Source organism: Acartia tonsa, chromosome 4 (assembly GCF_053477335.1).
Source record: "Acartia tonsa isolate MP-2025a chromosome 4, ASM5347733v1, whole genome shotgun sequence".
Taxonomy (NCBI): domain Eukaryota; kingdom Metazoa; phylum Arthropoda; class Copepoda; order Calanoida; family Acartiidae; genus Acartia; species Acartia tonsa.
Genome location: NC_137263.1, coordinates 37,129,884 through 37,153,817, shown reverse-complemented (window position 1 = coordinate 37,153,817; position 23,934 = coordinate 37,129,884). Strand labels below are relative to the sequence as shown.

The window sequence follows — 23,934 nt, the reverse complement described above, 5'->3', positions numbered from 1 at the left end:
TAAAAATATCACCCCCTTCCCCCTCTTCTAGAGTCTTCTAGGGGCGTATCTGCTAGTATTTACAAAAAGAATTAAATATCTAGAAACACTGTATATTCCTTCATATTCCAAATATTGATATTTCCCTCTGTGTCACCTCTCACAATCAAATCTGACTTGCAGGTCAAACTGTTCACAAGACCTGGAAAACATAGTTATTAAATGCTACAAGAACGAATTGAGTACAAAATTAATATTCCCTAAATAAATAGCAAAAAAAGCTAGGTGTTTAAAAGATTTATTTAATTTTGATCATTAAAGATTTGTGTAAATTTCTTACCATTAGACCACTGTTCATTGGAATAAGGATTCCTAGGACCTAGCTAGGGGCGAGACATTTCTGTAATTTAGATTTAAAATGTAAGTATGTCCATATTAAGCATCCTGTATTAAGATTATTTTGGGATAGATTTATTTAATTTTCGTTTGTCTCACCCTCTAATTTGATAAGCTTTACCTTTATGGATGATGTCATCCTTGTTAAAATATCTTCACGTTTGATAACGAATAAAATTTGTTACCTAATCCAGTTTCTGCAGGAATTTTGCTTCCATCTCTAATAGAATGCCCTGAAAATTTTAAAACATTTTTATTTTTTTTAGTAGGTAAAGATTTTATCAAATTCAATAAATAAAAAGATAAGGGCAGGTAATATATTGTGTTATAAAGACACAATTTATTTGAGTGAAGGGGGGTAAGTCGATCCCCCATTTTTAATTTTTTTAATTAGAGCGTATTTTTTTGAGGTTATTTCTCTTGGGAGGGTGGAGGTAACTTTCTTAAAATACTTATGAGCTTTCCCTGGACTTATGAAAGCTTAAGTGTAAGGGTGAACAATATCAGTCCAGCTATTAGTGAAATCTAAAGGTACAGACAGGGATCTAGTTATTTTTTTATGAAAATGAATTGCTATTAATGCCGCGTACAATTATGATCCCGTACCTTCTACAGTGAAATGGAACAGCTGACTATCCAGATCAGAAAAAAGGATGTGTTCTTTTTGTGGCAATGTCTTCTTTGTTTTGTTGTCTGCTGGTGTTCTGCTCTCTAAAATAAATCACTTTTTATTGGTAAAAAAATTTTCAACTAGAAATAATAAATATCGTAAAACCATCCCGGTACAATTGTGAAGATTCCCTACAAAAAAACTTACAAAATAGGGGAAAAAAAATTCTTCGCTCATGAACATATTTTTTAATGATAATAAACACTAGCAGTCTAGCGTTTCAGTAATCATAGGTTTTAAACTATTGGCTGGACGGAAAGACAAACAGATAAATTGTATGTATATTAAAACCAAACAATAGTTATTTATCACATCGTATTAATAACAGCTTTCCGCGGATATAAAAATTAACAATTATAATATCAAAACTCTTTTTTTTAACCATGAGATGCTAAAAGGCTAAAAAACTAATTTTAATCTTATGATTGTAAATTTTATATTCGTAGAAAACTAGATTTAATTTGATGCTATACATAATTTTTCAGTATGGCTAAGAACCGGTTCTAATCCACCGGATATCAATCGGTTACGAAGCCAGCGATGCTGAAAATATTATTGATAGATTTTCATTATTCACCTGACGATGTCGAATTCTTCTTCTTAGATCTGTTAAATAAAGTTATTGTTATAAAGCTAGAATTATAAAGATAGCAATATGTCACCTTAAGGAAAAAATGTAACGTTTAATAGCCAGCTGTAACCGTTATCAATGAAAAAAAGTATTATATTTTAATCATTTAAATATTAGAAAAGTTTGACAATATAATTTTTTCTTCGCGTATCATATCACTATCCCTGATGTAACTTTATGACAACAACCCATGCCTGTGAGTGGGGGACCAAGTGATGGCGCTCACATGCGGAAACTTCTTCGGCATGGTCCGCAGCAGGCACAGCTTAGCCGCGTCCCACAGCTCGAATGGGCCGTGCGAGAAGGCGAGCACGAAGAATTGTAGTGCGGATGACACACGGATCATTGTGATTTTTGGCTCGTCCCCCCTTTCTGTTCTCAACAGTCTACAGAAAAAAAAGAGTTAATTCAAATAATGGGGAGTATCCCTCACATCCCAACCAGTAACTAACTCTATCAAAAAGCGTACATTAGGTTAGTTAAATCTATTTCTCCCAAAACCCTGCAGCTTGACCTTGCTTGTTTTGAAAATCACTTAATATATGTATGTATAAAGTAATTGGTGCTGGTTTTTAAATAGAAGTAAAAACTTCTTAAAATGATACAAATTTAAACCTTAAAATTAACATTTTATTTATACTAACTTTGTTTTGCCAGTGATAATATTCGTATGGATAAGTTCATTTCGAACCAGGCTAGAACCAGACACGGTACTGTGTGAACAACTGAAAAATGATTAATAAGCTTATTTCAGGTCAGGCTAGAACCATGAAACTTAGTTTCAGTTCAGGCTAGAACAAGATACCATGCTGAAAATACATAACTAATTATCTCAGAGATGTGGCTAGAATCTAAACTAATTTCTGGAAACGATATAATAACGATAACCAAATCTAATACATAAGAAAAACTAAAGGAGTTTTACAAACAGCCAAACATGAAGCACTTCTTAAACTTAAGGCTGTTTTACTAAAGATCAATATTTTACAACAAACATAGAAAGTCTAGAACCCCAATTCCTTAAGGGACTAATGGGAAAACAGTTTAGGATCATCTAAAAATTTCGTCGATTGCATCACAAATCACATGGAATGAATAATATGAGAATAAATAGAAAAAAAATCTTTTGTGTGCTAGAAATTTCTTTTTAAGTTAGAAGGAATATTGTGTCTGTTGTGTGTGACTGACCATCTAAAGTATTAAATCTCAGCTCATACCAATAACGAAATTAATTCGGAAGAAAATCACGAAACCTATACGTGTTTTTCAGCTGTCGTTAGGGGGCAACACATCGTAAAATTGACGACCTCTCCATTTGCCCCCCAAATATTATTTTAGATTTATTTTGCTTGTTAGTTATACCTTATTCCTGATTAAATCTATTAAGTTTACCTTAAAATAGACGTAGCTGGATTGTCAGAGATCCATTCTAGATCCACTATAGCACTTGTATGTACACATATCTCTCTTTCTAGCTTCCCTGAATAGTAGAATAGTAAACAAATATTCTAGATCCACTATAGCACTTGTATGTACACATATCTCTCTTTCTAGCTTCCCTGAATAGTAGAATAGTAAACAAATATTCTAGATCCACTATAGCACTTGTATGAACACATATCTCTCTTTCTAGCTTCCCTGAATAGTAGAATAGTAAACAAATATTCTAGATCCACTATAGCTCACATATCTCTTTTTATAGATTCCAATAAAAGCAAAATACAGTGTATTTTTTTTATGAGAACTTTTTTGAAAGCAATTTTACCCAACTTATAGTTATCAGAATTTAATGATTAATGGCTTATTTTCTTCGTTTTTTATAACCATTTATAGAACATCAAAAAAATATTTCAGTTTTTATTTAAAAAGTACAGTAAAATCAAAAGTTCAAAACTTGGGTGTCAACATCTAAAAATGGTTTTAGCGCGTTTTTCTTAAGCTCAAATCTTCTACCCTTTGCAAGAAAAAAATTGGATTTTCAGTAGTCGACTTTGGGGGGCCAGTACTCCCTCCTTGGTTGAGATATGGCCTTCAAACTTTGATATGTTCTAGTACATGTCCCAAAAAGTATCTGTATCAATTTTTAACTCTGTATATCAACTTTGAAGCGTTTTGCAGTCATCCTTGCAAAGGGTAGAAGATTCGAGCATGAGAAAAATGCGCTAAAACCATATTTAGATGTTGACACCTAGGTTTTGAATTTTTGATTTTTCTGCACTTTTTTAATAAAAACTGAAATATTTTTTTGATGTTCTATAAATGGTTATAAAAAACGAAGAAAATAAGCTATTAATCATTAAATTCTGATAACTATAAGTGGGGTAAAATTGCTTTCAAAAAAGTTCTCATAAAAAAAAACACACTGTATATTCAAAGATTGTTTATATTTTTATACTTGTTATCAGCGTAAATGTGTTAAAATATAGACATCTTTACTTTAAAGGGGACTATCCACGAACGAGAGCACATGATTCTAAGTACCTTCCAGCATTGATCTTAAGTATTTTCTTTCAGAATATAATAGGTCAACATATATCATTAATGTATTGACGAGAAAATTTATGTTTCACCATGTTTTTTTTAGGTATTTTAATTGATTTTGAAAACTTTTATGAAGCTAATTCTTTTAATAAAATGGATATATGTTGATACATATGCGAATACTCGTGTTATATAGATTGTGAATTAATCCATATTAGCATTAATTTAAACATACATATGAGATATAGTAAATGTGCTTTTGACTTTTTTAATTTTTATCATTTGACAACATGGACAATTAAAGACACCCCGAACTCAACAAAACGTTTGATAGAATTTTGACTAAAAATGCTGGACATTTTTTTCACTTTTCTTCAACTTGAAGTGGTAAAACATAAATTTTTTCGTCAATATATTAATTATTAATAGTGACCTATTATATTCTGAAAGAAAACACTCAGGATCAATGCTGGAATGTACTTAGAATCAAGTGCTCTTGTTCGTGGATAGTCCCCTTTGACTCAATCCTAATATACCTACAAAAAAAAAGGTTTTTAGGTCTGTCCATTAGGATCTTCGCATTTTAGAGACGCATCACGTAGCTCATCTATTCTTTTTCTAAGGTCAAGTCTTAATTGGCAAGGTTTAAGCTATATTTCTGCCCCAACCCCTAAACCTTCCTTTTTAATACATAGCACATAGATGATACTTGGGGCGCACCAACTTTCCACGATTTAAATTCTTAGCAGATTTACAATAGATACTTCACTCGCCATCTAGTTTATTTTACCTGTAGAGGTGTTGTATACCAGAATATTGCCAGACTTGGCAGCCGCCGCCAGCAAGGGCCTGTACTTCAGCTCATTCTTCAAAGTCAGATGCGGACACATCTTGATTCGCGTTAACTGACCTAAATCAGGGATCTTAAGTGATAAGACAAAGGACGATGATTTGATATAAAATTTCTATTTCGAGAAACAAAATTAGTACTTCTGAGTATTAAAAGTATTACTGTATACGTTTGTACCTACCAGCTAAGAATTAATAAATAAAAGTACCAAAAGATTTCAACCCCTCGGGGCTAACAAAACAGGTTTTAATATTATAATCTTTCATTTTAATATCCGCTAAAAGCTGTCTATAATACGATGCGATAAATAAAATAACTATACCTGCATTGCTGCCAATAACACTTCTTATTGACAGCTTCTGATTAACAGCTGCTGCAGCTGACACATTGTCAGCTGTTTGCAAGAAGTTATTCGGCCAGCTGTTTGGTGCATCATCATACTCAAGAATGTAAATTCTGTGAACAGGGTTGTATATTAATCATAATAAGATTTGTTGCTAAATTTCATCGAATATAAAAGTGACAGGATGAGAATCTCTATAGGTTCAACGAAGGTTTATAAATATTTTTTGGGGAGGCTACAACAATCCTCCCAAGAGAAATCACTCTTAGAGAAAAATGACCCCCCACCCAATTTCTTTCAAAATCTAATATTGAAAGTTACTTACCTCGTTTGCCCCTAGAGGCCTCTAGGGGGCATAGACGACAGTTATTTTCAATATCTTAATATACATCCCTGCCGTCTGAAGTTAGGAAAGCAATTTGTTGTTGATTTATTGGATGTACAGACATGCCAAGGACCCGACTGTTCTTGCCCATACGGACATGCTCACTTTGGACCTGGAATAATAAAAATATTAAATGATTGGTAGCTTTTTCTACACTAGTTGGTCTTAACAAACCTATATGCTGTATCTTGCAGTATGAAATTTTAAATAGTATAACAGAAGTACTGTTGCATTGATAATAAAACACTATGATCAATTAAATTAACCATTAAATTACTATAATATTGTACCTAGTGAATTGTATTATAGAAGTAGCCAAAACTAGAGGAACTACCTCTGTTTTCGACTGCTTCTACATTAGCCGGTGGGCTATTTATATAACCATGCAATATTGTATCCTTTCTAAATTATGAAATAAATATTATTATTTATATTATCGGATCAATTACAGCTAAGTCTGTGCTAGTTAGCCTTCACGAACAAAATCTCTAATTGTTATCTTGTATTAAGAGACAAAGTTACAGTTATAGTAATGGATATAGAATTTACATGGATATTATGACAGGGACAAGAATTGTCGTCGACTTAGGTTGCTAACATTGAACTCGTTTATTTGTCAGTTCGTTCATTAAGAAGGAGGGGATGGGGAAACGGGGTTGAATAGAGGATATCGTTATCTTAATTCGCTGCGGGTTTCATTTTATTAGAGAATATGAAAATCTGGTGTAACATCCAAGTAATAATAAATCCATTGTTATTGTATGAGAGTGTGACTAAAATATAATTTACCCTGGACTCATAACCAATCTCCAGGACAAGGTCTGACCCAGCTGTATCAAAGCTTGTATCCAGTGAAGCAACAGAATTTCTGTTGAAAAAATCCTCATTGCAATAATAAACACATGTTTTTGAGCATTACCCAATACCAGGGCTCGGCAGCCGTGCGTCAACCACCTGTAAGCCTCAGGAAATCAACAGCTGGAAGTCTGAACCTGGTCAAAATATGGTATTCCCTCTTTTAAAAAACTTTTCAAAACCTGTCCAGGGTTTAAATTTGAGACTTAGACAAGGCAGACTCACTACTGCCGAGCTCTGCTAAATACCCAACCCATAGTTATATTTCTTAAAGCTTTAACAAGGAAGAAAAATAATAAAAAAAAGCTTTGATATAAAATTTCGCACAAACTATAGTTCATGCTTAGAAAAAACTAAATGATATTAAAGTTAAAGCAAATACAACAAAAGATGGCTTTCCCATTTAAAATACAATCTATCTAAGTAATTTCAGCATTTGAAAAATCATAATTTGTTTGTTTGATTGCAATGGTTTCCTATGATTAGCTGCTGACGTTCCACTATTTGCTGTTTGACCTTATATCATTATCCATAGATAACTATAAATACATGAATTGGTTACTTTTTTCCTTTACGGCTTGTTTCAATAACATGTTGCAGAAAGTAGGTATAATAAAATTCAGATAAGTACATAAAACTGAATTTTTGCCTTCCCTATTATAAATACATTGTAAATATCGCATTTATTCTCAGATATGCTTAGATTGGCTTGATCTTGGAAAAAAGCAACAACTTAAACTTCTGGAGTCAATAATTATCTATGCCTGTAGCTCCGGCTAGGCCGGCCATCATAGAGAAGCTACGCGTCACAACTGCCGGGGTTGCCAACACTGACAAATTAGGTTTCCTTCAGATCAGGGCAGCCGAATTAGAGAATATAAAAATTTTTATTGATAAACATTGAGTCTTTTAATTGTTTCAACTAATTTTCTTAAATTAATTTAAGAACACTTGAGTTTACAAAAGCGTTTGTTATAGAGCGAAAATTATTAAAAATAATGTTTAAATTTGGCCACCCTGCCTTCTCCACACGGACACACTGCCAGACTCATGGAGAACAAAGATGACGTCACTATTTGAACAGGAGTACGTACTCACAACTGGGGAGTGGATACGCTCCAAATTTATGGAGCAAATAACCTAAATTATTAGGTATTGTCAAATGTCCAACTGATGCTGTTTTAGGTGTGGAGAAAATTACCTGCTACCTCCAACATTTGAAACAACTCCAGAAGATGGATCCAGAATTAGTAATGTACATGTTTTTATCGTTTGAAATTCATAATTAGCTAGAAAAGACAATAATGGCTACTAATTTCAGACTTTAAAGACATTACCTGGATTCCGTGAACTTGCCGGCATATATCCTCCCGCTGTGGATAGCAAAGAGGAGCTGCTTAGCCAGGCCACGGAAGTTGTAAGTATTTATTTCATATTATGTAAATCTTTAAAAAGAAAAAGTAATTTTAGCATTGAAGCAGGACCAAAATGGTCATAACGCAATTTCAATATTTGTTTAAAATCATTGTTAAAAAAGTTTTACTTTATAAAAAAACAGAAAATTGAAAAGATTATATTGTATTTAGAAAATGAAGTTTTCCTGTTACCTGTAACATTTGAGCCCTTAGAGGACATTTAAAGGAATTCTGAGGTTTGTTTGATTATATTATACATTTTTTGTTAATTTATGTATTATCAAAATTGCCGTTAATATGCAATATAAAAAAGATTCAGGATATTTCAAAAAATAGAAAGACAATTAAAAGTTATAGTTAATAAAGAATATTTAAATCTTTTAGTTGTACCTGATTGTATCTGGAATCATCTTGTTCTATCTGTATACCTGCAAAAGCCCGAAAACAATAGTGGTTTTTGAGTAAGGTACAATGATTATTTAATATTGAATGAAAATTTATCATTTTAAAGATTTTTGAAAAAGAAAGAAAATAATGTATTTTTTTTACTTACCAAGTTTATTTCCTTTTAAGATTTAAAAGTTCAACTTGCAAAGTGTGATGATGAAAAAGCTCCTATTTAAGAAATCTGCAATCCCTGACTAGGTAAAAGTCATTATATTTGTATTTAATTTATAAAATTTGCTAGTAAACTCCGGGTTATATTTTGTAGCACCATAATTTATTGTGTTTTTTGTGGCACCATATTTTCATATATTTAAAACATTTATAATTTGCAATTAAAAGAATATTTTTTTTTTATGGAATGATCTTTAAACTTACTACCAAATGCATAAACTTTCAAGAAAATTAATCTTGTTATTTTTCTTTGCAGTTTATTGATCAAGTCCTGGCAAGCCAATCAGCTAAGCCAACGTATATCAACTACCTGAGTGTATTCTTTTTTCTACCAATTGTTCAATGCCTATTGCAGAAGACTATGGTAAAGCTTCCTGGTAAAGATAAGAAGAGAATATCAACATCAGATTGAGACTGTATCTAATGACTGAAAGTGGATTGTTTTTGAGGTATAAAATTAATCCTTCCCTGGAAATCAGATGTCCTATACCTCGTCCCTGGAATAAAGGAAGCAACAACCTGGACATTTGACAGGTATGTAAGTTAGAAAAAATGTAAAAACAATTTTCAGTGAAATCAATATTCTTAAACATAATAACATTGTTAATCATCAAATCTTTGATTGTGAAACCTTTTTTACGTTCCTTTACTGTATGATGATTAGGGTTGGGCTGGATACTTTTTGACCGGATACCGGATATCCGGCCAGATAACCGGATATTAAAGTAGCAAAAAAATAATTCTTCATCAAAATCGGCTTCTGTTTAGCCGCCGGCTGTGGCAGCTGCCAAAATTTATGTTTTAAGATTTCAAATATAAAATTTAAAAAAAATTTTCTTCTACCTTCGAAAATTTAAAATTTAAAAGTAGGTATTTTTGTAGTAAAATGTATAAGATCATATCGCCGGATATCCGGCCGGATAGTTTCAATACTAATAATAGTACCTGACAAAGTTTCATATCCAGAAGAGTAATCTCTGTGGGATAGCTGAGGATAATGACATCCCGCATACACTTGTGGAAGAGGGCGGACAGGGCGTGGCTGGGGTGCGTGGCCTCGCTGCTCTGGTGGCTGGGGCTCATACGTGAGTCGCCCAGCACCATCTGTCGCATCACTTTGGACAATTTTGTCTCTCTAAATAAGATAATCATAAGATTTGAAGGTAGAAAAAAGCTTAAAAATATCTACAAATTTGAAACGACACGAAATTTAAAATTTAAGGGCAACAATGTTAACTAGTAGCGAGGCTTTAAAACTAAAAGAGAGTTATATCAGGAATAAGGTATAACCAACAAGCAAAATAAATCTAAAATAATATTTGGGGGGAAAATGGAGAGGTCGTCAATTGTAAGATGTGTTGCCCCCCAACGACAGCTGAAAAACACGTATAGGTTTCGTGATTTTTTCCGAATTAATTTCGTTATTGGTATAAGCTGGAGTTATATAAAATGAGTTATTTAGATGTAACATAACAAGTAGGTATTAAAATATGGTGTTCAAAAATTTATTTAAAATATATTTAGCACATATTTACCATAAAAGCTATAAGTGAAGGAGCGGGATAGCTTTTTCTAAACCTCACTCCCACAACTAGAGTTTTAGAGTAGCTTTCCAGCTTGAAACTTACCCTTGTCTCACATCAGACATCCTTCGCTCCGCTGTAGAAGCTGTGTTGGTGTCCTTGTTATTGAAGGTCCTGCCGGGGCTACCACCCTATACATTTATATCAAAATTGAACCAGTAATTATAAAATAATCCATAAATTAACTTACATATATATTGTTGCTTCACCCTTATCTTTGAGGGAAGGGTGGGGAGGCCAGAAAAATAGTCTAAAACCACCCCTATACATTTATAAAGCAATTTTCGAGATCCTTAGCTTCAGGCAAAAAAAGACCTTACTACTATGTATTATGAACGACAGAAAATAAAATTCCATTTAATTTACTTATTTTTACAACATGTAAGATGAAAAAATCTTTTATCAAGAAATTTAATTATCAATTACTACGAAAAGGAAAAACTTAATTTTTTGTGCCTATGCAAAAGGGAAAGAAGGATACAAAATTTCAATATGAAGGTCTTGTACTCCCTAATAAAAAAATTCCAATTTAATTCAACTCTACCTTGGTATTCATGATGTAAAACTTTTTTGGTTCTTTAGTCGGACATTTTGTAGCTTGAAAATCATCCAACATTAGAACACTTGTTGTTGATAATAACAAAATCCTTTAAAAAAATAAGAATGTGCAACCGTGAAGTGAATGTAAACTTAATGCTAAAAAAAGTTTTTGCATATCCCCAATTACCATTAACAGACAAAGATTTTTGTTAATTTTTTGTCATATAAAAATATGATTCAATCCCATAATATGAACTGAACATTGAAAATAGGAATTTTAAGAAGCCAGCTTTGTCGTAGGAAATTTAACTAGAAATTGTAAAAAATTACTTTTTTTCGTTCTAAAATTATTGTAATCATTAGTATGGTCTGATTCATACAAAAAGTTCCTATTGGTCCAATTTGAGGAGATTTAATCTTTAAGATATTTGCACTCCTAAAAGTTGCGTGTTTATTGTTTGGTAAATCTGTTTATTGATGTGTGAAAAAAGGCCTTCCAACATCCAACTGGATAACACTTTATTAATAACAGTTTCAGACTTTTAGAAAAGATCAAATGTAGAAAAATACCTGTTGGTGTTGAAAGGGCAAAAATCCAAGGAAAGAATTGTCGCTTCGTTACTTGTATACTTCCATACTTTCGAACCTTAATAATTATTTCAATAAATGTTTTATGTCTAATTGTAATTCTAATTAATAATGTTTTCAAAATAACTAAACAAGTCTAATGATAAATAATAGGATGCAATTTGATTTATTTTATTTTATTGTGCCTGTCTTTCTAAGTGTTAAAAAAAAACAGATGATTATGTAAAAATATCTATTATCATACCTGTCCATAAATTAGGCTGATTGGGAGAATGAATATCTACCTATAATTACAATTGTCCACTTATTCCATAAAATCAGCTGATTAGGCAAACGAATATCTATCCATCTATAATTACACCTGTCCACTTGTTCCATAAAATCAGCTGATTAGGCATATGAATATCTATCTATCTATCTATAATTATACCTGTCCATGTGTTCCATAGAATTAGTTGATTAGGTGAATGTATTGCTAACAACAAATTTCCAGTCTTGGCAATCCTTAATAAATTACTTTGAAATTAAAATATTATTAAAATGAAACTTTTAAAAATATCAGATCATACCTAGTGATATAGCTTTTTAAATTTTTTGTTGTTGGGATATTAGGTAAAGTTATAAAACTTTGGGGATAGTAGAAGTCAATTTGCACAGCTGTTTTTAAAAATACCAACAGAAAAGATTATTTTTGAATAAAATGAACCTGGAATCCATCCATCTAATGTCGGTGACAGGTTGAGCGCCATCCTGCAAATGCCTCACACTTTCTCCCTTAAAATATAAATTTTATGAAGTCTTTAACCTTTATGATGGATACGCTAAAAGGGAATTTTGATGCTCGTTTTAATACACTTTAAGTCATTTCATGATGTTTCATTTATTTTCCACCTATTACTCTTGGCATCAGCTGGAGCAAACTTTTTTTTGTCTGTTATTGACTAAACTAATTGTAATGCTAGTAGAGTAGCTGTGCTACTAATGATAATCCTACCGAATCTAGATCCCAAATGATAATATTTCCCATTGTATCAGCTGAAGCTAACCCTAAACTTCTCTCCACAGAAACGGACCATGCAGTTCTGAAAAAAAGTTGTACAACATTTTTAAGTTATGAGGAGCTATAGAGGTAAAACGTGAATAAAAACACGAATCGGAACTAGACAAAATAAGCTTGATTAGAAGAGAGAAATTAATTTAAATTTTTAAAATGATGCACAATATTTATCAATGCATGCATGATGAAACAGATAATAACATTTGACACTATCAAATGCTTTACAGAGATCAGAAAATCAAACGTATATAAGAATTTAATAGAAAATATACTGATACAGATAATTAAAATTAATACTAATACTATCAACTCTAAAAATTACTGGACATATGGACAAGGACATAAATGTGGAGAGGCAGACATCCTATTACTTTAAATAAATGGATGGATGACAACTTTACCTGAGAACCGAATGTTTGTGCTTGTGAAGGGTTTGAATAACTTGTGCCGTTGCTGACTCAACAACCACAACAAGATTTCTGTGACCACACCATGAGTTGTTTTCATTTTTAATAGCGAAAATTTTATGGTTAGTTTCGGTCCAAATAGCTCTTTTTATGAATTTAGGCATGTTAGAGTTATCCTAGCGATTTCAATCTTAATTAATCTTAATGATTTCTGTAATAGGTAGCGTAGCAGCTCTATAACCCTTACAAGCCCGTATGCCCATTTAAAACATGTTGATTCATTTACTTTAACTATTATACTACCTACAGAATATATTTTGATGTTTGAAATTGTATGATTCATTAAACAAATAGGTAAAGGAGAAGTGATATTTCAAGTTTTATGTTTCCGTCAAAAGAATATCTATGTAGACGATATCTTAGACATTATAGGACGAATAGACATAATAATTCAAATTCATATCTTACAAAAAAAAGTACATCATGTGTTCCTACAACCATAGGCAACCAAGCCTTCCTAAAAAATAAATAAAATTATATAGATTTTTAATATAAATATATCATTCGTTTTTTTTCTGTCTGTGGCTTAAGATAGCGATAACTTCTATAGCGATTGAGCTCTCGATTTTAGTTAGCCTTTACATAACTCGCTTAGTTTTAGGCTATTTTATGCTTTTCCTTGTCCCCTGCGAATACAGAACCCTTAGATACAAAAGTGGAGCAGCCTCTTGCAATTAATAATCTATCGCTTGGTCTTATAGACAGTTCTCCGCAGAGGAAAATGCAAAGTTATACTTATACTTAGAGCCAAAAAAAGGATTAATTCTGAGATTGAGTATTATTTTCTTTTTCGTGGTCGATAAATACGTCAAATTTTTTTTTCATGGAATATTGTCTATACTGCGATACGATACATGATTTTTCAATAAGGCCGAGAATTAGTTTGAATATTCGTATTCCTAATTGAATGAAAATTCTAAACTTATTGCCTGCTTGTTTTGCATTTTTAAAATAAATGACCAAAAACATCTAATTTTGCTCGGAGCTATCAGAAAAAAATCTAGCCTTTAGAAAGCTTAGCAAAAATCCATAGAACCCAACCCACCCCAATCAAATTAACTTATAATGGGAATGAGAAGAGAAACGCCATACCCAGCTCATACCAATAACGAAATTAATTCGGAAGAAAATCACGAAGCCTATACGTGTTTTTCAGCTGTCGTTGGGGGGCAACACATCGTAAAATTGACGACCTCTCCATTTGCCCCCAAATATTTTTTTAGATTTAATTTGCTTGTTAATTATACCTTATTCTTGCGCCATACCTGTCCAAAACTAATGGAATCTTTGTTCTGTGAGCATGAAGTACCAGGTAGGATCCTGTTACAGTCCTCTGATCCATCCAGACGGTCAATCATGGGCGAGACAGACATCTGTCTGTCAGATGTGTCACCTAGTATATTCTTCTGTCAGTATCATTTCCCTCAAAGTGCATTGTCGAGCACAGAAATTAACAGATCTTTGTTTGTTTATGTTTCCATAGGTTATATTGGGTTCTGGATAGTCACACAAAGTTAGGGCACCGCAGTTAGTGGTCTGATTATATTTAATATGAAACAATCTTTTTGACTGAAGTAATATTCCTACGAAAGCATCATAATTACAAGGATGACAACATCCATAAAAGCGAAGCACTGAAACGGTAGGACAAACGGACATTAACATTTGTATAGTGTCAGAACTGAATAATCAAAATATAAATGTATAAGAGTCGAACCAAAATTGTCTTTAAATTTTTTGAAAAACTGCTTGATACAGGATAATGTTTATGAACATACTAACATTTCTAGGACTTGATTATAGAGTTGCTCCTCTTATAACATTATACTTTGTTGTCCCAGGAATATAGTAAAAATCAATCAGATCAATCGGATAATTAGATCACATGAAAATTTGTTGTTAAAAAAGTAAAAAAAAACGACATGTTGATACGCTTTTTAAATCGTACCTAACTACTAAAGGAATCACCATGCAAAGTTTGAAATCGATAGGACAATTCTAACATGCCTAAATTAACGAAAAAAGCTATCCGTTACGGACGAACAGACGGACCGACCCTAATTATAGAAAAAGCTTCGCTTGTAAAAAAGAACTTTTCAATGATGCTACTTAATAGGGAGATAGGGAACCCCAACTCAAAGTCCCTGGAGACAAGGGGCAAAGCCACAAGTTTTTAAAATTAAATTAGTTTGTTTTTTGAAAAAGCAAAAGATCTCTGTCACGGCTAAATATGCATTGCAGGGATATGAAATAGAGCTGGATGTTTTAATTTAGACACCAACCTTTTAGAGGAGTTGAGGCATCGGGTTCCGTTTCTGCCTCATCTTTTTTATCCTCAGTCATTCTTATTTTTCTGAAATATGTTGGAATACAGTTTAATCAATCCATATTTACATTTTTAAAATAATAAACACATTTTTAAATATTCTTCTTTATTTTTTTTCTTTATTCTTTAATCACAGTTTCATATTTGAATAGATCTCCACTATAAGAGAGATAATTTATTATATGATGACTTTTTGTTTTGGAAATTTTGTGGATTTAGGACAGGTAGTTTAAAGTTTCTTTAGGTAAAGTTTGCTATCAATTTAATTACATTTATTTACTGTATGAATTCCTTTTAAACTAACTTAACAAAACAACATTTATAGATAGTGTGGCTTTACAAAGGGCGACAATAGGTTTTTTTATATATTAATTTACATAAATCCATGAAAAATTCCATTTGACGCCATTTTGTTTTTATGTGCAAATCTAAGCATCCGCTGCAGCGCGCTTCTTCTTCTTTGGTGACCTTGACCCTCTCAGACCAACGGAGATCATCAGAGCCTCTGGGTTCGGATCCCTACCTCTGAATTCTCTAAAGAGTTCAGCCATGGGTCGGGAACTTCCCGCATTAAGAATGATGGAGCGGAATTTGCTGGAGACTTTGGCGATTGCCTGTGAATTGATAAAAGTTGCAGTATTCTTTGTAATAACTTAGACTTAGAAGTTAGGGTACTTAAAATTAAAATGAAGTAGGACAATATGCAACTGTAATGTTAATTGTTTTACCCCTTTGAAAATGGAAGATGCTATTTTTCTTTTGCTTAGGAATATTTTCTTCAATTTTGGTACGTTTTAAAAGCTTTATCAATTTTAATATAATTCAATAAAATTCCCAAGGTTTTTTATTGCCAACGACTTGGAATATGTGTTTACAATACATAAGGTATCAGGTAATTTATAATCCAATGTTCCCTCCCTTCCTCCTTTATTATAAGACTATTTAATTCAAGAAGAATTCAGTTAGTACTTCTCAGACTCGTGCTATCAAAGGGTTGGTTGTCTGTTGGATGTTACTTAACCTAATATCCTAAGTATCGCATCCCATTACAAGCGGATGATTCTCTCGATTCTCTAGATAATCATTAAATCTAAGAATACTGTAATGTATGAATCCTGCCTCTGGGTTATCCCAGCCAGCCTCCCAGTAAGCACTGAACACATCAGCTGCCAGCATTCTAACAAAACAGTAACAATTCATTTACGAGTAACTGTAAGTAAGTAAAAATAATAGTTTAAAATCTTTAGGTTTTACAATTAAGGTGAATTTAAGACACTTTTTGCTCCATAATGGTTTTTATATTCTAGAGGGGTACGTTTTTTTGGACGTTAAAGTAAACTAAATTTTTACTAAAACCCTCGCTTCCAAAATGGTTGACTTATCTATCTAATATTTACATTTCTTTTAACTTTTCATCACATGATAGAAACTCACAAGTGTCCCCAAACAAAAAGAAATAAATATAGTTCTGTTCCTGCTCCAGAGATGGCTGTAGTATCCAGCAGCCCAGTTACCACTCATCATCTCCTCAAAATTCAGGGGGAAGCTGTCCTCCCTTTCTCGTTCCAACACCAGGTACTGCGGTGTCATACGATCTAAAATATAAAAATGAAATCAAAGCTGTTGACAACAAGAATATACATAAAATATATATCATTTATTACAAGGATATTTGCAATCAAAATAAAATATAATTATAACTAGGTATTTTGGGAAGTTTCCGTTTGTTGAATGAAAAAACGTAACTAACCTGCAAGATTTTGATATTGTTCCTTTTCAAACTCTGTAGAATGGAAGCTGATATCAAAGGCTGCTTTCAACAACTCGTGGGATATCTTGTACCCTGATATAAGGGGAAAAAAACATTGTAAATCTTTCTCGGATTGTATTATAAAAGATGTTTGCTCATTCGTTGGCTTGAAAACTTTAGGTACTTGTTGGATGGCTTAAACTATCAGTGTCTGAAATCATCCAATCAATTGGGGATATAAATAAATTTAACGTCCTTAGTCCTATCCTCCAGATTCATGCATATCCGGAAAAATGTGTTCCATCGATTTACAGAGCATAAAGTATGAAATAGAATGGCTACGCTATAATATTGTAAGTTATACCTGGCATATGATTTGCAGCTAAAATCTGATTCTCAATTATATTCATTCCCAACATTTCACCTGATTTTTTGAGGATTTTCTATTTTTAGATATCAACAAAGTGTTTGACAGGTGATTTTCTCTATTAAAGTACCTAATGATAATGCTGACTATATTACTATATGGGTATCTATTCTATTTTGTTATATAAAAAAATTCAAAGTGAAAGAAGAGTTAAAAAAATTCTTTGCAAAATGGATGATATAATTAAAATCTAGGTAATAAGTAACTATAATCGCTAAAAATACAAAAAAAAATCTTTTGAAACCGTAATTTAACCAAACTATTTCGTAATTTAAAATCCTTCCTGTGGACCAATGAGAAGATAATGACTGTAGTACATGGGGGACCATCAGCCACTGGCTCATCATCTCAGGCACCAGGTTCAGTGCGTCGTACTCCACGCCAGACCGCCCGGACGTCTCAATCCAGTCCCGCTTAGCCGCCATGTTGGCCGCCGCTTTGCCGAACAGACGGAACAACTCTACCAATTCATTAAACGACAAAAGGGAGGGTTTGCCATAGCCGGGGTTGGGCAGGGCCATAACAATGCACCCAATCGGGGTGTCAACACCGCCAATGGTTGTGTGAGAGCGGATGGGAATGTACCAGCCGCGATCGCCGCCGTTATAGCCCTTGTCGTCGCGGATGTAAGGATCTAGATAGCAATAGCCTTGAAGGTCGCCTGCTTTGTTGGTTACCTTGTATAGTGTTACTTCCTCCCGCCAGGGTGCCTCAGAGTTCTTTTCCATGGTGAAGACTAGATCATACTGTTCTGCTAGTAGTTTGAAAACAGTTTTTAGTACATGCGGCAAAGGGAAAAAATCACGCATACTCTCCTCGTCAATTCCGTACAGGGTGCGTATTTGTTTGCGGCGGAAAAACTCAACATCAAACTCGCGGATGCTGTCCTCGAAGCCGCGGCTCTCGGCGTACTCCTGGAGGGCGGCGATCTCTATTTCTTGCGCGGTTTTGGCGGGACCGTGCAGAGTGGATAGGAAGGAGTTGACGTTTTCTAAGCTACCCGCCATTTTGGTGCTCAGAGACATTTCGGCGTAACAATCGAAGCCAATAGTAACAGCCTAAAATATAATATATAATGGTCAATTATCAGAGATTGGAGAGTTTTTTTTTAAATAACAAAGAAAAGACAAACAGATAACAAAGTGTTAAAGTATATCTAAATTGGTCAAACGAATATATAGACAAAATTTCAAACAGGTATTCAACATTTATTTGATGGAAATTTCAACTCAATCCAAGTGCAATAAATAAGTAGACAGACAAATGAGGTATACAGTAGATACTCACTGTTTTCAGAAATCTGCACAGAAAATTTCAAAATTCACTCTGAAATAATGACGAAAACTTATCCCTGTGTAACTGTACCTGGTCCAGTCTGTGTTGTCTGATATCCTTGACATGTCCAGCAGTGTGCAGGTAGATATCAACCTCCTAACATCCAGGTATAAAGGGATTTATAATTGGGCGTGAACTAAACAGATTGTATGAGAGGTTATTAGCCAAAGTTTTTAAACAAAAGGTTTATTTAAGCTATATTTTAAAAGATAAAACTTTGGGTACCAATGCATATTAAAGTGCAATGATGAAAAGTTCAATAAAAAGTATATAAAAGAAACAGATTTTCTTCAGTTAAAATATGAATTCCTTATTTTTTGTCCCATTCAAAATTTCCTTTAATCTCCTGCCTTTGATCCTCTGTTTACGTGGCCCACATAAGCGTTCCAGCGCTGCTTACGGTCAGGACAATATTCCATAAACTTTCTACACATTTCAATGTTTTGTTTTAGCTAGTTTTTTTATTATTTGTATATCATTCGAATACATTGCCCTTTCCCGCTTAGATATGTATATTTTTTCACCAATATGATCGGGTTGTTCCTACATTGTGTTCTTATTGTACCAATGAGGGAATTGATCACCTATGTTTTTTAGGTGTCCCATAGAGTAGTGGTTAGCGCACTACGCTGTGATTGGAAGAAACCGAGTTCAAGTCCCTACATAGACTTTGCACTTGGTTGACAAATGCTGTCGCAATTTGTCAGATTATGATCACGCAACCTTCCCTAAGATGCCCTAGGGTTGTAAAGGGGGAGATTTGTAGGAAGTTAGGTTTCTACAAATCAAGCAGCTCTAACCATGCTTTCCCTCATCCATGCTCCTCGTATGAGAGTGCCATTAATTAGGGTGGCTTAATATGGAACACCTGCCAAAACTCTAGGCCAGGATGATGTAATAATTGAGTAGCTTCCACGAGAATTGCGAGTCAGCTTGTAATGTAACATAGAATACAATCAGCTGTACGCGAAGCTTACCAATCTAAGATTGGCCAAAGGATTCTCACTCCCAGTCTCCGTGTGCATCTGAGTCCTAACTTCAGAGAATCATGGCTACAACAACAACAACCTATGTTTTTATTGCAATTGCATATATTCATGCATTACAATTTTATCACCGATATAAGCCATTAGCTTATTTCCTCTTTATATAAAAACATGTTTCTAGCCCCTTTTCCTTGGAGCAATAGCCCTGCAGAGAAATTGCAAGACCATCTTGACCTAACCTAAAAATATCTTGTTAATATTTAATGCCAGAGCAAAGAAATTGGGGAAAAATTAAACATATGCTACTAGAAAACATCCAATTGGTTGAAAACATTTTAACCTATTTTCTATCGATAAAACATCAAAGAAGCTAAAAACAATCCTGTAAATATAAGGGTGTAGAGTGACCGACCACGGACCCTTCGATGGCTGGGACGAGTCCGCGCTCATTGCGCGCAACAGGTCGACCGGGAACTCGCGCACAATCAGAGGGTCGCGGATAAACTGACGGAATCTTTGTGTTACTGTGGTGAACTTGAAACTGAAATAACAAAATTACTTTATTAAGATAGAAGACTATTTTCTTCAAAGTTCTCAGCCGTTTAGCCTTTTTTTGCTTATTTTCAGGGGAAGTCCGTAAAAAGTCTTAGTCATTTTTACACATCATACTCTTGGCCACTCCTAACCGTATACAGCCGGTTCTAGCCGGTAAGCGGCTAGTACTAGAAATCTAAAAATATGGTTTTGGTAGGTATCTTTTCACATGATTTAAAGAAAAAATACCTATGTTTCAAAAATTTGATTCCTAAATAATTAATGTTAGATTTGCCCTGAAATATAGCCAAAAAACAGCTAAACGGCTTGGCCGTAAGCAGTTACTTTTTTTGGAAAATAGACCTACCAAAGATTACTCATGCGGACTCGGATTCTAAGTGCCATTTGCGCACTGATAACGAGATGGCTGCATTAAAACTCTCACCCTTTCTACAATTTCTTGATAAATAGAGTGATGAAAACGAAGCTCTATAGAACACAATTATAAGCATAAATGAAAATACAAACTTGTAATCTCTAACAGCCTCTGCTAGTCTTTTCATCCAGTTACCATTCAGCTCCAGAAATTTCTTCTCAGGTAAACCATAGCCCTGATTCTTATACTCAACTCTGATAAATAGTTGCAGGTTGCAATTTCATGTCAAAATTAGTACCTAACTAAAATATGTAAAACAGAAAACAGTTCAGCTTATCACAGCTTGTCACTGCCTAATCGTCGTGTGAATCACAAATTTAAAACTCATGGCAATAGGACAGGACAACTACACTACGCAAAAATGTCAAATCAAAATGTTTTTTTTTAATGAGGATAAAAGTAAATCACACGAATCAAATAGCTTATGAATTATTTAGATACCTAGGGAAATAAACGATGTAAGTATGTAATACACGTATTAGTGATATTTTCTGATTTATTAACTGATTTTAAAAAAATAAAAATATTTTACAACCATGCCTGAAACGTTTTAACAGTACATCATCTTCCTGAGATAAATTTTGTTCAACCTCGTCATTCTTTATAAAGTCATAGATGGTCTTGGAATTATACCTGGATTTTATATAAGAATAGAAGTAATAAGATGTCTCTATTTGTGTTGGTATTTGTAAAATAGAAAATAATATCTACACACACAAATTGGTTAATGTGCTTTTCAAGATTGCTTATCAAAGCATATCTTAATCTATATTCTACTATTAACTTAAAGGATCTTAAGGAATAAGACAATGGGCGATAAATTAATGTACATCATACCCAATGATGATAAATAAATTACCCCTAAGTAAAATTTCTTCAAATACTTTGGTTGCATCTCAACATACATGTGTGTGAACATTAGAACTTTTGAAATAGAAATATGCGACCAAAAACAAGTTTTATTTAAAATAAATGTTTTATAGTTGTTCTATTCTTGCCTAGTTAAAAAAGCTCTTTCTGCTCTTTTGCTTAAAATAATATATCTGAACAAAATTATTGATTAAATATCATTTATTTATGTTTTAACTCTTTTCTGTTATTAGGAAGGTAAGTCTTTTTGTGATTTACTGTTTTAGTTACTTTTATAGAGAATAGTAAAGCAATACAATAAGCTTTTACTTTTAAACATTTCAATTGGCTAGAGTCCTTTAAGGTCACCCTTAGGAAGGGGGGGGGGGGATGTATGCCGCAAAGATGATCTATTCTGTGGTATGTCGTCGACCCTCCCATTTCAATTAGAGGTACCCGCCCCACCTTGGACCTATAAGAAGCTTAACTGTAAAAAGAACAATGTCGGTCCAGTGGTTAGCGAGATCTAAAGCTACAGACACACATCCTTTTACTTTTGTATAAGAATAGACAATATTTTTGTTTTTTTGAAGATTTTTTAAATTTTCATTGATATTTAATCATTCCTGTCAACGTCTAATTTATCAGTGACAATATTGAGCAGGTTGACCGCATTCCAGATGTTCTCCAGGTTGGCTCTGGTCACCTCCAGGTCCGCCAGAAGTTTGTGCCAGTCCTTCTCCCCGCTGACTATGCTTTCCTCCATTCTAGTGGAAGAAAATGGACGATTATTCCAAATAGAAGCAAGTCTTTTTAAATAGAAAATTTGTCATACTTGTAAATGGCGTAAAATGATACCTAAAGTATACTAAAACACATGAATATTTAGAATGTATCGTTTTTGTTAAGAGACTTGGCTTTACAAAATATAATTTAAATTGAAGGGTAACCTCTTACAAATAATTTATTTTGTTCATTAAAACATGGTTTTATTAATTTCGGACCTAGCAGGGGGAATAGGTTAGGTAGGTATGTTCTATTTTTTTCAATCGGGACAACATATCTTAAAACTTGCCTTGAACCGATATTAGAAACAACCGGACCAGTAAATTATGAGATCTTGGCTGACATGCAAACACACAACTTTATACTGTTAGAACGTTATAGAAAATATACATATATTTTAATTTTCTGGGCGCAATACAAAGCAGCATAAGATACTAACCTAAAAACAGCGCTCTCATACTCCAACAAAGCTTTGCCGAGGCCATTGTAACAATTCTCCTCAGAAACAATGGACAAATTTGGCAACCCTGTGTTGGTATTTCTTAACAGGGGATTTGTTTCTGCAGTGTCTTTAGGTACCTCTGATTTAAAAAAAAAATGTGTTGTTTTATTTGAAAATAAGAGGGAGAGATGATCTAATTTGATATCCCTAACATAATATTAAGAACATTTTATGTTAATTTCAACTAAACTTGTTTAACTGTTTAATTATAGGAAGCTTTGTTTGAATTTTTAAATGTACAAAACTCCTTTTATCTTTTACAGCTTCTTTTCATTAGATATAATTGGAAATGCTAAATAATTGGATATATGAGCAATATGAGCAGGGAGGGGATATTGGACTGTAAATCATACTGGTTCCCACAGATCTATATAAACTATCTCTTTCTAAAAACTTTGGATGCTTTGGTGTATATTCTACATGGGATCCCCGGCTCAGGGGGGGGGAAAAAAATAAAAAATAAGTGGTTGGAGGGAAAAAAATGTAAAAATTAAGAAAACTGAAAACATTTTTTCCATTTCCCCCCCTCCTTGGTGAAAAAAACTAAAAAAATGTGTGGTAGGAGGGAAAAAATAAATAAAATATAGAGTTCTTTAATTATTTTTCCATTTTACCCCCTACTTGGTGAGAAAAAACAAGGGGGGGAAAAAAATAAAAAAATTTGTCGCCGGGTAAAAAAAATAAATCTTGTGCAGAATATACACCCCTGTGCTTTCACCAAATCTTAATTGGTTTGTTCAAACTTTTAGTGTCTTAACTCTTTAACAAAAATTTTATTCTACAACATAAGTTATTTTGTTTATCATCTCTTGGTATGAACAAACATCAATTTAATCTGTATTGTCTTATCCTTTATGATCCCAGAGGAATAGATACCTATGGTCTAAGATAAAAAAAAATGAACATATTTTCCCTGGTAATAAAACAACTCTATGTTGTGTGTTATTCCGCGTAGTGTTAACACACCAGCTCTTATTATCATTATTTAATAACTTAGTGCTGCTTAATTTTGGTAAAAGCTTGAGGGTGGAGTAACATTTGTCTGTGTTACAGTTGATGAGATTTTTAGATAGCTGGGTGGTGAGACCCACACCCCGCAATCGATACATTTCTATCTGCAATATAATTATGTTATATTAGGAAGT

General features: G+C 33.2%; 2 protein-coding genes and 1 long non-coding RNA gene across 3 annotated transcripts in view; 1 reads left to right on the top strand and 2 right to left on the bottom strand.

The window, feature by feature from the left end:
* LOC145317040 (WD repeat-containing protein 11-like) overlaps positions 1-15,207 on the bottom strand; it is a 20,411-nt gene extending 5,204 nt beyond the window's left edge. The window contains exons 1-25 of the mRNA XM_080157921.1: positions 15,141-15,207; positions 14,124-14,251; positions 13,293-13,315; positions 12,793-12,873; positions 12,329-12,416; positions 12,041-12,108; positions 11,765-11,838; positions 11,317-11,392; positions 10,751-10,853; positions 10,252-10,337; positions 9,569-9,758; positions 7,612-7,730; positions 7,355-7,437; positions 7,069-7,106; positions 6,525-6,605; positions 5,747-5,847; positions 5,330-5,466; positions 4,948-5,067; positions 3,069-3,156; positions 2,321-2,401; positions 1,871-2,062; positions 1,623-1,651; positions 982-1,086; positions 561-608; positions 102-181 (exon numbers count right to left, since the gene is read on the bottom strand). Of these exons, the coding sequence (XP_080014047.1) occupies positions 102-181; positions 561-608; positions 982-1,086; positions 1,623-1,651; positions 1,871-2,062; positions 2,321-2,401; positions 3,069-3,156; positions 4,948-5,067; positions 5,330-5,466; positions 5,747-5,847; positions 6,525-6,605; positions 7,069-7,106; positions 7,355-7,437; positions 7,612-7,730; positions 9,569-9,758; positions 10,252-10,337; positions 10,751-10,853; positions 11,317-11,392; positions 11,765-11,838; positions 12,041-12,108; positions 12,329-12,416; positions 12,793-12,873; positions 13,293-13,315; positions 14,124-14,251; positions 15,141-15,201 (2,280 nt within the window). The 5' untranslated portion in view covers positions 15,202-15,207. The remainder of the gene's footprint in view (positions 1-101; positions 182-560; positions 609-981; positions 1,087-1,622; positions 1,652-1,870; positions 2,063-2,320; positions 2,402-3,068; positions 3,157-4,947; positions 5,068-5,329; positions 5,467-5,746; positions 5,848-6,524; positions 6,606-7,068; positions 7,107-7,354; positions 7,438-7,611; positions 7,731-9,568; positions 9,759-10,251; positions 10,338-10,750; positions 10,854-11,316; positions 11,393-11,764; positions 11,839-12,040; positions 12,109-12,328; positions 12,417-12,792; positions 12,874-13,292; positions 13,316-14,123; positions 14,252-15,140) is intronic.
* LOC145317044 (uncharacterized) lies at positions 7,872-8,975 on the top strand. Its single transcript, XR_013878853.1, has 5 exons — positions 7,872-8,007; positions 8,177-8,241; positions 8,390-8,471; positions 8,579-8,650; positions 8,880-8,975. It is a non-coding gene; the product is annotated as an uncharacterized LOC145317044 (long non-coding RNA).
* LOC145317042 (uncharacterized) lies at positions 15,207-23,934 on the bottom strand. Its single transcript, XM_080157923.1, has 15 exons — positions 23,706-23,934; positions 22,727-22,871; positions 22,131-22,268; positions 21,651-21,698; positions 21,193-21,285; positions 20,745-20,846; positions 20,061-20,223; positions 19,047-19,118; positions 18,727-18,792; positions 17,648-18,419; positions 17,299-17,361; positions 16,935-17,027; positions 16,661-16,779; positions 16,304-16,363; positions 15,207-15,798 (listed from the first exon to the last, which is right to left on the bottom strand). Exons 1-15 carry the CDS (start codon positions 23,896-23,898, stop codon positions 15,613-15,615), a joined length of 2,313 nt encoding a protein of 770 aa, XP_080014049.1. The 5' UTR covers positions 23,899-23,934; the 3' UTR covers positions 15,207-15,612.

Coding starts and splice junctions, on each gene's coding strand:
- LOC145317042 (XM_080157923.1), bottom strand. CDS start 23,898: ATGTATCGATTGCGGGGTGTGGGTCTCACCACCCAGCTATCTAAAAAT. Junction 19,119..20,060: donor ACCCTTATATTTACAGGATT/GTTTTTAGCTTC, acceptor ATGTGTAGAAAG/TTTATGGAATATTGTCCTGA. Junction 17,028..17,298: donor AGCTGCAAATCATATGCCAG/GTATAACTTACA, acceptor CCCTTATATCAG/GGTACAAGATATCCCACGAG.